The sequence below is a fragment of the Echinops telfairi genome, unplaced genomic scaffold (assembly GCF_000313985.2).
Source record: "Echinops telfairi isolate 266 unplaced genomic scaffold, ASM31398v2 ScPeMD7_7458;HRSCAF=8496, whole genome shotgun sequence".
NCBI classification, from domain to species: domain Eukaryota; kingdom Metazoa; phylum Chordata; class Mammalia; order Afrosoricida; family Tenrecidae; genus Echinops; species Echinops telfairi.
Window position 1 is genome coordinate 45947043 of NW_022111358.1, and position 12787 is coordinate 45959829.

Sequence of the window (12787 nt, forward strand, 5' to 3'; positions counted from 1 at the left end):
GTGGTGGTGGTGGGGGTGTTTGCTTTTTTTATTGGGAGCAGAGTTCTCCTCCTGAATGCGCCCCACATGGGCCCCTGGGAGAAGGGGGGTCTCTCTGAGCACACCCCATCAGAGGCCAGGGGAGCTAGGGCTGGAAGGGGTGGGCGTGGGGCCTGGTGGGAGCAAAGCCTCTGTGCTGGGATCCCCCCCATGTGCAGGGGCAGGTCCAGCCTCCTCACTGAAGGCTATCTCCTTGCCCGCTTGGCTTCCTGACAGCTGTGGCTGGTTGGATCAACGGTGGCCAGAGGAGAGAGAAGGCCCCAGACAGGCTCCAGAGGTGAGGACCAGGCAGAATGACCGAGCCCCGATGTTGATCAGGCTCTCCCCAGCCTGTGCCCCCACACGCCTCTGGAGAGAGAAGCTTGTGAAGTTTCCCTTTCTGTTTAGCCCGAGGTTAATGGTGGTTTTTTTTTTTTCTTCAGAAAACAGGTTAACAATTAAGCCAATTAACCCCAGGGCCTCCCAGCCCTCTTTGTCTCTATAAAGCCAGGCTAAATGGCTTCTTCCCCCAGCTTCTCGGCTGGCATTATAGGGCCACAGGTTGCCAGGAGCCAGCGTGAGAGCATTCAGCAGCCCCAGGATAGGCCCGGCCCAGGTGCCTTCTCCTCGGGGCCCCCACTCCACTCCACTCCATTCCACCGGGTGTAGGGACAGGCAGGGCCTGGGTGGGTGATGGTGGAACCGGGCTAGTCTGGAGAGCCTCGTGGTTGCCTGTACTGGGCCGGCCTGGTAACTGGGTGACAGGGGCACTGCCAAGGGACACCACATGTGTGCGTGGCTCTGCTGCCCACCACCCCCTCCGTCTCCATTTCCAGGTCTCTGAGGGGCCGTGAATAAAACAAGATGAGGCGCTTCCTGCGGTCGGGCCCTGACCCCGAGCGGGAGAGACTGAAGCGGGACCTATTCCAGTTCAACAAGGTGAGGGGTGCCGGGGAGGTGGAGTTGGGGGGTCGCTGTCTTCTGACTGGGGTTCCTTTACCTGCCTGGGTAAGGTCCCTCCTTGGCACAGCCTACAGTGCCTCGTGGCTTTGGGACTGGGGGCTGGTTAGAGGTCCCTGGGAATGGGCAGTAGGATGCCCAGGCATTGGGACTCCTGGAATCTTGTCCCCAATCTCCTGCTGGCTGTGTGGTCTCTACAAAGCACCCTCCCTGGATAAGCCTCAGTTTCCCCCCCTGTAAAGTGGGGCTAGCCTGATCTGCCTGGCCTCCCTGGTTAGAGGGGACTTCACTGGGCTGTCCAGTCTTGTGCAGGGATACTGTGGCCTGCGATGCTACGAACCTCGGGCCTCGGCGGTCCCTGGCTCCCTCCCTCCTCCAATTGCCCCAGGGTCCCAGGAGTTGCAGCTAAGTCTCCCAACAGGCCAAGAGTGGCCTCCCAGTGGGAGGCTAGGTAGGTGGCAGAGGGCCCAGGGAGAACCAGCCAGAATGGTTCTTGGATGCCCCCTCCCATCCTACCCAGTTCCAACCTTGCCCCCCCCAAGCCAGAGTCACCCATCCTTGGGGCCACAGGGAGGGTCCCAGCTCGGAGGGCAGCGCTGGTCTATAAACTCGGCTCCCAGTCACCTAGCAATGTGGAGCGGCCCGGCTAATAAAACAGACCGGCTTTTCCTCACGCGCTCTTTGATCTGGGCCCTGGGGTGCCTTGACCAGCTTCCCTCTCGGCTGCCCTCGACTCCCCTGGCCGGAAGGTAACTCTCCAGGACATCCATGGGGGGTGGGGTGGGGCAGATTCTCCGGAGGGGCTTCAGATTGGACTATGCACCACCCAGCCCCCACCCCAGTTTAGACCCGTGGTTCTCCACCTTCCTCATACCTCAGCCTTTCCTACAGTACCTCATGTGGTGGTGACCCCCCAACCATAACATTATTTTCCTTGTTATTTCGTCATTTTGCTACTGTGATAAATCGGGTGACCCCTGTGAAAGGGTCGTTCGACCTCCAAAGGGGTTGAGACCCACAGGTTGAGAACCGTAGTGTCTGTGGGAAGTGGGCACTTCGGACATGAAGGTGGTTGGTCCATGTTCAAACCCAGTTCCTCCTTCACCACCAGCACGCACGCACGCACACACTCACCCACCTTGGAGTGAGGGGTGACTAAAATTGAGGAAACCAGAGCCAAGCCCGGTGCCCTGAGATTCTCAGTTGCTGCTTCTGGGTGGGCTCCTCCAGGCCTCTGCGGAGCTGCCGGACAGAGGTGGGGGTGGGGTGGGAGGTCACTGATTTCCACGTCACGCTGCTTTTGCTGTGAGGCCCGTGGCCTCTGGGGTTAGGACTCACCTCATGGAAGGAAGCTTCAGGCTGTTCTTTGGGGCCCTGTGGGGAGAGGGGGCATGAGTGGTGAAAGTAGAGCCCTAGGAGCCCCTCCTCACTCTTGGGGACCTTGGGACTTCCGTGTGTACGGTAGGGTGACACTGGGGTTTCACACCTTGAAAAGGCGGCCAATTGCAGTGGGAACCGGACAGACAGGCTCGGCAAAGAGGGGTAAGCCTGGTTCTCTCTCCTGCAGGGTGAGGCTGGGGTGTGGCCAAGGTGGAGGACACCCCCACTCCAAGTACTGCTAGACTGCTAGTGGTCCCCGAACTTGGCCTGGCTCAGGGTGTGATCCTTTCACTGGATCTGCCTCCTGACCCCCACCCCCAACCCCAACCCCAATTCCAATTCATGTCCAGGAAACACCTACTGAGTTTACAGCCTGGGGCTGGGCCCAGTGAAATCTCAGGTGACAGTGATTAAGACTATCCTGGGGACTTCCAATGGACAGGAAGGGGGAGGGACTGAGGGTCTAAATTCCCTGCTGACCGATAGGAGGCCAGAGGGGAGGGTGGGACTGAAGGGTGAGATCAGAGCCTAGAGGATGTGGCGTCCTGGGTGGTCTGCCCACAGTGCCCCCTGAAGCCTCAGGTTTGCTGTGGGGCCATGGGACAAGCAGGTGGCTGGCTGGGGGGAGCCTGTGAGCCACCCCACTGATTCCGCAAGATACGGAGGAGGGTTCTTAGCTGCCAGCCCCAAGCAGCCTTTCTAGGTTCTGAATGGAAGCCCCTTGCAGGCACATGACTTGTCAGTGTTTGCCCCTCTCCCGTCACCTTTTGTTTAGAGCCCTTCAGGGCACACAAGTCCCAATGAGTTTTTAATTATCTCATCTTTTTTCTTTTGCTGCCTGTGCTTATGGTGTCTTTAAAAAAAAGTCCTGCCATCCCTATCTGTTCTAATACCAAAAAAAAAAAGCCCATTGACAAACCCAAGGTCATAAGGATTTGTCCTCTATGTCTTTTGTAGAGGGGCCCTGGAGGCATAGCCAGCACAAGTTGGGCTGCTAACTTTGAGGTCAACAGTTCAAAACCACCAAATGCTTCATGAGAGAAAGATGAGACCGTTACAGTCCAGATACCCCCAGGGGGAGTTCTACCCTGTCCTGTTAGGCCACCAGGAGTCAAATGGACTCTACAGCAGCGAGGGTGTTTTTTGAGTCTTTCTAAGAGGTTTACAGTTGTGGAGGAGGAAGATGTTTTAAAGATGCATGGAGAAACTGCATCATCTTTTCATTCCGTTTCTCCTCCTACTTTGTGGAGAGAACGAGAGGCTTTCTACTTCCTTAAAGAGTTATTTATGGTCTGGGAATCCCACAGGGGCAGCTCTACCCTGTCCTGTAGGGTTGCTATGTGAGTCGGCATTGACTCAGTCGCCGTGACTTTTGTGGTTTACAAATGTCTTCACTCCCCATGACATATGGCTCGGATCCATCTGAGATAACTACGGTGTGAGGTCAGGGTCGCTCCAAGAGTCTGAAACCCAGGAGCTGAGCAGGGTGTGCGCAGGCCTGGCTCTCGGCCCTGGCCACATTGTATTTGGAGTGGACCATTCTGGGCGATGGGTGTTGTCCTCGCACGATAGGGTGTTTAACAATGTCCCTGGTCTCTACGCTCTGGATACCAGTAGCTTCCTTGCAGCTATTAGGACCCCAGATGGCTCCAGACATTGTCCAGCGTTCCCTAGGGCACAGAGCCACCGCTGAGCTAGAGGCTATTTGGGGCCTGAGACCTGCTGATAGATGGGCCTGGGTTCTTACTGGGCGCTGGGAAAACAAGGGGGGTGGGGAGATGCAGGTCTGGGCTAATCTAAGGGTCTCCTTTTTGGGTGAACTGTTGCTGCCAAGGTCTGCCATGGGGAGCCTGATGGGAGAGCAGAAGCCCTGGCTTCTATTTAGGGAGAGGCAGGTCGGCCAAGCGGTCAGTGGTGCAGATGCACGTGCACCTGACTGGATTTAAAGCTCTAGCTGTCACACGCTGGTGGCCTTAAGCAGGTCACTCACCTCTAGATGAGTGGAGATGACAGTGACTGCTGCTGCCTGGACAGAGTTGTGCGGACTGAGTGAGCAAGTAGGTGAATTCATAGGTGTCGGGTGGGGTGGGGGGAGGTGTAAGGGTTCGGCTGCTAACCAGGGATTCAAATTCAGTGATTGAAACCCACCAGCTGCTCCACTGGAGAAAGGAGATGACCGTGGGTTCGCATAAGGACCCGCAGCTTTGGGCCACCTCTGGGCAGTTCTGTCCCGTTCTATAGGGCTGGTAAGATTCAGCAGTGGGTACTACTGTAGGGGACCACAAGGCTCTGGGTCTTAACTGACTAGACCTTAGAGATTGGAGAGGCTGGTGGCTCAGTGGGTTACATGTTGGGCTGCTAACCACCAGGTCAGCAGTTCGAAACCACCAGCCCCTCTGTGGGAGAAAGATGAGGCTTTCTACTCCCATAAAGAGGTACAGTCTCAGACCAACGGGGCAGCTGTGCTCCGTTGCTGTAAGTCGGATTCCGCTCACTGGCAGCGAGTGTGGGTTTTTAATTTGAGACTTGCTGGTGAAGGAGTCCGTGCGGCCAGTGTGGCCTGCAGAGCTGGAGCTCTTTGGGGCAGCTGGGCTGCTGGGCTGGATATGGAGGATGATGCCAGCCCCCGGAAGGGTGGAAGTCAGGGTCTAGACCAGGCGATGGCCTTGGCCTCCTCTTCCGAGAGCTCTGTCTTAGAAAAGTTGGCCGCCGAGGACACTGTGCAAGGTGGTTGGCTCGTTGTCACCCTCACAAGTCCAGACACCACACGGGACCTTTGCTTCTAGCACCTTCTGGTCAAGTTCTTCCCACCCACACTGCATGAGATGCCACCAAGGGTGGGGGACGGGCGGTTGGGGGTGGGTTAGGCCCCTGGAGCAGCAAATCCCTGCCCCTGTGACAGGGACATCTCAGCCCTCTGTGCCATGGGCTTGCTGTCAAGAGGGGCAACTGCAGTTTGCTGGAAGCCAGACCACGAGGGGGATGTGTGGTGCAGTCATTAGAAGCGGGGGCCCCTGGAGCCAGATGGCCTGAGTTCTAGATCCCCCCCCCCAGCCCCACCCACCGTTGATGACCCAGGCTGAGTGGGTTAGACTGCTTAGGAGTAACCCGCCCTGTTACTGGTTTGCCTCAGTCTCACCACCACCACCACCACCACCCATTCTACAGGTGAGTACAGGTGTGTGTGGAGGGGAAGGAGCCCTTTGGCCAGCTGGGGAGACAGGCCGACAGTGCTGGTGGTGAGAGTTCTCAGTGGGTGAATGTCTCCAAGGGCAGAACTGCTCCCGTCCGGCTCTCTCCCCTGGTGAAACCCAAGCATGCCCGAACTGGCCGGGCCGGTGGACCTGACCAGCCCATCTGGCCTGGCCTGAGCCGCCCTGAGGCTCCTGGGCCTTTCTGCCCTTGTGGCCCCCCTCCAATGCCCTGAGCAAACTGCCTGCCAGGCTGCCCTGGCCAGGGCCAGGTGGTGTTGTCTTGGCTTCTGCATGGCCCAGCCCCTGGTGTCAGGTGACAGCCCCACAGGGAGGGCCAGTTGCCACCATGCCAGGAATCTGAGCTGACCGCACCCAGTATCAGGTAGAACCACCCAGCTGGGGCTCTGGGCCCCAGGGCCCTCCCTCCCACCCAGATGTGGGCTGGGCCCACTCTCTTGGGTGGGATCCTTCTTGCTCAGGTGGGATGAAGCCTCCCCCCCCACCACACACACACACTGTCTGATACTCAGCCTCAGATCTGCTTGCCCCATGAGCCCCCAGTGGGTGGTGGAGCCAGCCAGCACAAATGGGCTTTCTCTCCACTCCAGCTGGAGTTGCAGCCTGGCGGCTCAGAGAATCTTTGCTCTCCTTTCCCAAAGCCCTGTCAAAAGAGCTCATTGTTTTCCCTGCAGGTCACCTGAGCCAGGTAGCAGGCTGGGGGCAGGGCACAGGTAGGCCTGGTGCTGTTCTCCGGAGTGGGTTGGCGTGTGAAGCTGGTGCCCAGAACTGAGAGGACACCCAGTGGCTGTCAGGCTGGGGGTGGCTGGGGTCTCAGGCCCGGCGGCTCTGCCTACTGTCCTCTGCCCCTGCCCCACCCTCTTTCCCCCATACCCTTCTACTTCCTGTCTCCGGAGAAGAGTGATTCAGAACCGCTGTGTGCCTTTCCAGTTTCACTGTGGCTGTGAGGCACCTGGGCAGCCCTGGGGCTGAGCCTACCTCCTGGGCCTCTCCCCAGGACCTGCGTGCTGCTCACACTGGAACCAGTGGGGTGGGGCGCTGGGTGGACTCCCCGCGTGGACTAGTACCCCAGCTGAGAGCTGGGGGCTGAAAGACTGGGAAGGAAATCAAGGACCAGGGACAGCTGGAGCCCAGCCAGGAGGGTGGGTGTCTGAAGTCAGCCCTGACCCTGCAGAACCTTCCGGCCTGGTTCGCCAGCTCCTCTTTGTCCCCTGTCCTCTGCCCAGCCACCCTCCAGCTGCTCCCCAAATCCTAACACACTCCCTTCCTGGCCCAGAAAGACCCCCTGGTCCTCTCACTGGCAGGGGCCAAGGATTCCTTTCCTCCCTTCCAGATTTGTGGGTCTCCCCTCGCCAGACCTCGGGGGTCCCCTGAGAGGAACCTGGCTGCTGCGTTGATTCCCTGTGGGCCATCTCTTTCTGGGGCCCTGTGCAGCTAGGGTCTGTCTCTGTGATGGAAACTCATGGTCCTGGTTTCTGGGGGTGCCCCGGTTGTCAGCTAGGAGAAGGTTCCTGGGGGGGATTTGGGGGACGGGGTGGGCATGTCAGAAAAAATCCTTTGGAGGGAACCGATGTCCTTCGTAAAGGTCTGCATATCACTCCCCGCACCGAGGACAGCCTGCTCAGTACTTTCATCAGCCCCGTCCTGCTTATCAGAGTCACAGTGGGGTGTGCCGGGGAGGCACCGGGTGGCGCTAACGGTTCAGGTACTCAGGGGCTCCTTGCAAGGTTGGAGATTTGTACCCACCCAGATGTGAGTCAGAAGAAAGGCCAGGCGGTCCGCTCCTAAAGAGCCTGCTACTGGAAACCCTATGGAGCAGCACAGTTCTTCCCTGACACACGTTGGGCAACCGTGGGGCGTGGAGGCAGAGTAGCTCACCCAAGTCCAGCCGCCCTGTGGCTGCGGAGGGGCCAGTGGAAGTTTAATCAGCCTCACCCAGCCCATTCTTCCTAAACAAGTCTGCAGAAAAGAAAGTGTGTGTGTGTGTGTGTGTGTGTGTGCGCGCGCGCGTGCTGGGTCAGAGAAAGGGGTCCCTAGTGGCGCAGCAGTTAGGGATTGGCCGCTAACTTGAAGGTAGGTGGTTAGAATGCGCCCAGCCTGTCCATTGGAAAGAGAAGGCCCTTGGGAATCCCATGGGGCCCTTCTACTCTGTCTTCCGGATGAGTCGCAATCGACTTAAGCCCGGTAAGTTTGGGGTTTGGGGGGGCAATGAGATGGAGGGGGTCAGAGAAGAGGCTGATGGCAGCAGGAGTGAGTCGGGTGAGACGTGGAGAGAACTTCTTGGCGGAGAGCAAGGAGGCTCGGGCGTGGCCTGGGCAGCTGGCACCTCACTGTAGGTTTCTCTGCCTTGCCTTTTCTCTGTGAGGCGAACCCCAAACCCGGACCCACTGCCATCCAGCTGATTCTGAGTCCTCTGACCCTGAGGGGCAGAGCAGGACTGCCCGGCCCCATGGGCTTGAAACAAAGCCTCATGCTCCTGCGGGGTGGCGGCTGGTGGGTTCGAACTGCTGGCCTTGAGGTGAGCCCCCAAACTGGTAACCACTGCACCACAGGGCTCCACAGTGGCAGAGACACATGGGGTTCTGCTCAGCATCCTGAACATCGAGTTAGGGGCGCTGGTGGTGCAGTAGTTGGCACACTCAGCTGCTCACTGAGAGGTTGCAGGCTCGAACTAAGAACCATGAGGCTGCCTGCTCCCCTAAAGATTTCGTTCCGAAGCCATGTATGCTGGCCACCTGGCAAGGAACAAAGCCTGGGGTCCCCAGCAGCGGCTCTCCCTCCGTCCCTCAGAACTCTCCTCCCTGACCTGACCCCTGCTCAGGGCCTCCTCCTATGAGTCGCTTGGGCAGGACAGGGCCTCGGTGAGCAGCTGGGTTTTCTTAGCCGTCATCGCACCAGCTGTCACCACAGCCTTCTCTCTCTCTCTGCTGCTCTGAGGCCTGACAGCAGTTCAGTGATGCCCCGAGGGACACACTGTCTCCTGCAGGGCAAGCTCAAGCAGTCCCACTGCTCAGCTCCCCGCTGGCAGCTCAAGTTCACTGTCGTCTGGGGTGGGGGGCGGGTAAGAAACGGACGCCGCGATGCTGTCCCGAAGCTGTTTTCTATTCGTGGCCATCAGTAGCATGGACTTGAGTCTGGGAGTCCCTCTCCGGGGCTGTGCCCGAGGAGGCACTTGGGCCCGGGAACATTACCAGTTCAGTATCGGCAGCGAGACTGGCAGTAGTCACTACTGGGCAGGGGAAGCTTCTCTCAGGAGTCCTCCCCAGCCATGGGATGGACATGTGTGGGGACAGGCTCCAGAGCCACGCACCCGCCTGTGCTCCTTCCTTCACGAGCCCACATACGTGTTCTGAAGAGATTCAGTCAACGGATTGCAGATATGATCACATAGGTGTCAGCACCCACAAGCTTGGAGCACTCAAGAGTACAGACTTCACGGAGTTCACAAGGGTGATGCCTTCCCACTGGGGGTGGGGGGTGGGGGGTGTGTTGTTAATAAGAGATGAACAGAAAGTATAGGTGCCCTGTGACTTTCTGTGCCATGGCGTGGGTTCCATCTGACTCCTAGTGAGCCTACAGGACAGAGCCCCCCAGAGAGACAGCTTCTGAAGCTGTCTCTCTCCTTTTTTTCTGGTCATTTTTTACCTTGAGGAGCCTTGGTGACACAGTGGGTTAAGCTGCTGGTGTCAAAGACAGTGGTTCAAACCCACCAGCTGCTTCCCTCCCTCCCTCCTAGTTTGGATGAGACTGTTTATTGCGAGCTTTCGTCTGCAGCACTGCACAGAGCGGACACAGTAGATGTGCTGCACGGATCTGTAGACAGAAGGCACAAAGAGCTCTCCCCATCCCTCTGCATGAAAGAGAGCTGGCACACAAGGGTTTTCACTCTGTAGCTGGCTCTGAACTTCAAGGTCTGGTTTTCTCCTCTTCTCCATTCCTTGCTGGTCCTCCTTACCGATGTCTACCGATACCTTATGAAACAGGACCAAGGTTTGTTAATGGCACCGGCTGATCTTCAGCAGGAAGATGAGGCCGTTTGCTCCGTAGGGACTGCAGGCTTGGACCCTCAGGACCCTACAAGGTCACGATGAGGCAAACCTCCTACCCCCCATCCACCCACCCATATCTAATCTCTACTACAGAGAGCCAACAACTTCTCCGGAAGCCAGGGAAGAACTCCCAGGGGGCTCGAGGGGTAGGGTTAGGGGCCCAGAGCTGGGAATTGTCTGGCCCCGGCTTGGCTCCGACACTCAAGAGGTGTGGGGTAGAGCCTCTCTGATCGTCCTCCCTTCTGCTCGGAAAGGGCTGGGGGCTGGGGCTCCTCTGCTGGGCTCTGAGGCTGCGGCCCACCACTCTCTTGCAGACCGTGGAGCATGGCTTCCCACACCAGCCCAGCGCCCTCGGCTACAGTGCCTCCCTGCGCATGCTGGCCATCGGCACCCGCTCCGGGGCCATCAAACTGTATCCTTCCTACCCTGCCAGCCCGCGGCCGGGGATGTGGCCCCAGGGCCCAGACTGCGGAGGAAGGCCATCACCCTGCCCCATGTGGTCTGCCCGGGTACAAGCAGGATCCTTCATTCCTTCAAGCTGAGGCTTTTGAGGGGTCCCTCTGAAGGCAATGAGGATGTCCCCTTCCAGCCTGGAACCCCAGGTCTCCCTGCCTGTCTTGACACCCTCCTCCTTGCACCAAATAAAGTAGGACAACCCCTCGTCCCCGAGGACCTTCCAGGTGGCCCCTGAGGAGCCTGCCCTGAACTCAGGGCATGGGGCCAAACAAGCTTCTCTTTCTGACAATGCACCTCTGCCATACGGGCCCTGTGCTTCCCCAGAGATGGCAGAGAGGGTCGCTCCCCTCCAGGGGGAGACCTAGAGATGGGGTGATGTCCCCCCTGCACCAAATAAAGTAGGACAACCCCTCGTCCCCGAGGACCTTCCAGGTGGCCCCTGAGGAGCCTGCCCTGAACTCAGGGCATGGGGCCAAACAAGCTTCTCTTTCTGACAAGGCACCTCTGCCATACGGGCCCTGTGCTTCCCCAGAGATGGCAGAGAGGGTCGCTCCCCTCCAGGGGGAGACCTAGAGATGGGGTGATGTCCCCCCTCTCCAGGGGGAGACCTACAGATGGGGGGCTGTCCTCAGAGCCCGCCGCTCCTCCATGGAACTGTACTCCCCTGCTCCTCTCCTATCGAAGGGAGGGTGGAAGCTGGGCCTACCCGCTGCATGCCCTGGCCTCTGCTGGTTAATCATTGCCAGGCCTGGGCCACATCCTGGTTACCAGCCCCTGCTGCCAAGACACGTGGGCCAGGGCTGCTGGGGGCGGCCCCAGGAGGTGCCCAGAACGTTCTCCTTGGTACCAGCACACGGGAGCCGATGGAGCGGTGACAGGTCACGTTGGCCAGGGGCCCGCCATACCTAGTAACTGCCAAGATAAAGCCTCACCGTTTGGGGGCGTCACCCCACCTGCCTGGCTGGGGAAGCTTTCCCAGGGGGACCTAGCGCCACCTGGTCAAGCCACTACTATCACCTCCCAGTCCCAGGGCAGACCACTACTGTCACCTCCCCTCCAAGACTAGATCCCAGGTCCTGCCCAGGAGGGGTGGGTGAATCTCATTTGTTGCCATCCTGCTGGTGGTCCCTGCCTGTGGGCCCAGAGATCTGCATGGGGGCAGGTGGGTCTGGTGTCTGCCTGTGCGGGGCCTTTCCTGAGCATGCTGCCAGCTACGGCGCCCCCGGAGTGGAGTTCATGGGGCTGCACCGGGAGAACAACGCCGTCGTCCAGGTCCACTTCTTGCCTGACCAGGTGAGGGTGCCCCGCCTCCCACCTGTACATCTTGGGAAGGGTGCAGGTGCAGAGGTGCCCATTGGTGGCCCAGGGTTTGCTGCTGGAGGACCACCTGCCCTCTCACCACTGGGATGTACGGGCTGGCCTAAGAGTAGGGGGATGGGGCAGGGGGCATGGCTTTTGGTCTCATTGCTGGGCCCCCAGGACTTAAGGGCCCCAGGGAATCCTCCTTTCTTGGCTGGTAAGGCAGTGCCCCCTGTCCCCTCCCAGTGCCGCCTGGTCACACTGCTGGACGACAACAGCCTGCATCTCTGGAGCCTGAAGGTCAAGGGCGGGGTGTCGGAACTGCAGGAGGAAGAGAGCTTCACGCTGCGCGGCCCCCCAGGGTAAGGACTGGGGACTCTTCTTCTCTTGACCAGCCTGACCTCTGCAGCCACATGGGCGGGCATCGGGGCGGGGTGGTCATCCTGCGAGGGCCCCTCACTGAGGACAGCGTCTCGGCCTTGGAGGAGCTCGAAACTGGACTGTTGGGATGCCCGCAAACGACCACCTCTCGGCCCTCATGTTTAAACTTGCAAAATACCTTTTCAGCCTCAGAGGTGAGCTGTGGGGTCTTAATCGATGAGTTCCTGTGGATTAAGCCCCTGGCATCCTGTCTAGGAGCCCTGGCAGCAGAGTGGTTACACGTTGCGCTGCTAACCACAAGGTCAGCAGTTCAAAACCACCAACCACTGCTTGGGAGAAAGACGGGACTTTCTACTCCTGCCAAGAGCACCGTCTCGAACCCCCGGGCCAGTTCTACTCTGCCCTGAGTTGGAATGGACCCGTTGACAATGAGTTTGATTTTGGGTTCTAACCAGCCACCACAAGGAACCCCGGCACCAGTTCGGTTTGACCTCCTGTCGGAACCTTTGGGTCTCTGAGCTGTGACATCCTCAACAGGGTGTTTGGACAGCAAGCTCCCTCCTCACATACTGGGGGTGGGGGGCGTTGTCGGCCAGCCAGCCGCCTGCCTCTCATGTCCCCCCACTAAAGGACCTCCAGGCTGTTTTCCCTCAGTGGGCGGGCAGTGAGGGAGCCAGAAGTTGAGGACCCTGTGCTCACAGGCAGCCCTTCCCCCACAGGTCTGCCCCCAGCGCCACACAGATCACCGTGATCCTGCCCCATTCCTGCCGCGAGCTTCTCTACCTGGGCACCGAGAGCGGCAGCGTGTTTGTGGTACAGCTGCCAGCCTTCCGCATGCTGGAGGACAGGACCCTGAGCTCGGATGCCGTGCTGCAGCGGTGAGCTGGCCCTGTGTCACCCAGGCCGTCCTGGAGCGGGGCCTGGCTCCCCCAGACCCGAGGGAGAGAGATGAGGCTGTCTGCTCCCGTGAAGATTGGCAGCCTCAGAAACCAGGGGAAGTAGGACCAGGACAAGTCCCGATCAGTTTGACAG

The 12787-nt window shown here is 59.1% G+C and overlaps 1 protein-coding gene across 3 annotated transcripts in view; it reads left to right on the plus strand.

Moving 5' to 3' along the window:
* The first annotated feature begins 240 nt into the window (after positions 1–240).
* LLGL2 (LLGL scribble cell polarity complex component 2) overlaps positions 241–12787 on the plus strand; it is a 21996-nt gene continuing 9449 nt past the window's right edge. For 2 of the 3 annotated variants that reach the window (XM_013006275.2, XM_045299836.1), the window contains exons 1-6: positions 241–316; positions 855–957; positions 9934–10031; positions 11287–11368; positions 11621–11736; positions 12475–12633. In XM_013006275.2, coding sequence (XP_012861729.1) covers positions 883–957; positions 9934–10031; positions 11287–11368; positions 11621–11736; positions 12475–12633 — 530 coding nt within the window. In that variant the 5' untranslated portion in view covers positions 241–316; positions 855–882. Of the gene's footprint in view, positions 317–854; positions 958–4305; positions 4416–9933; positions 10032–11286; positions 11369–11620; positions 11737–12474; positions 12634–12787 lie in introns of those variants that run through there. The other variant, XM_045299837.1, reaches the window with a different exon arrangement.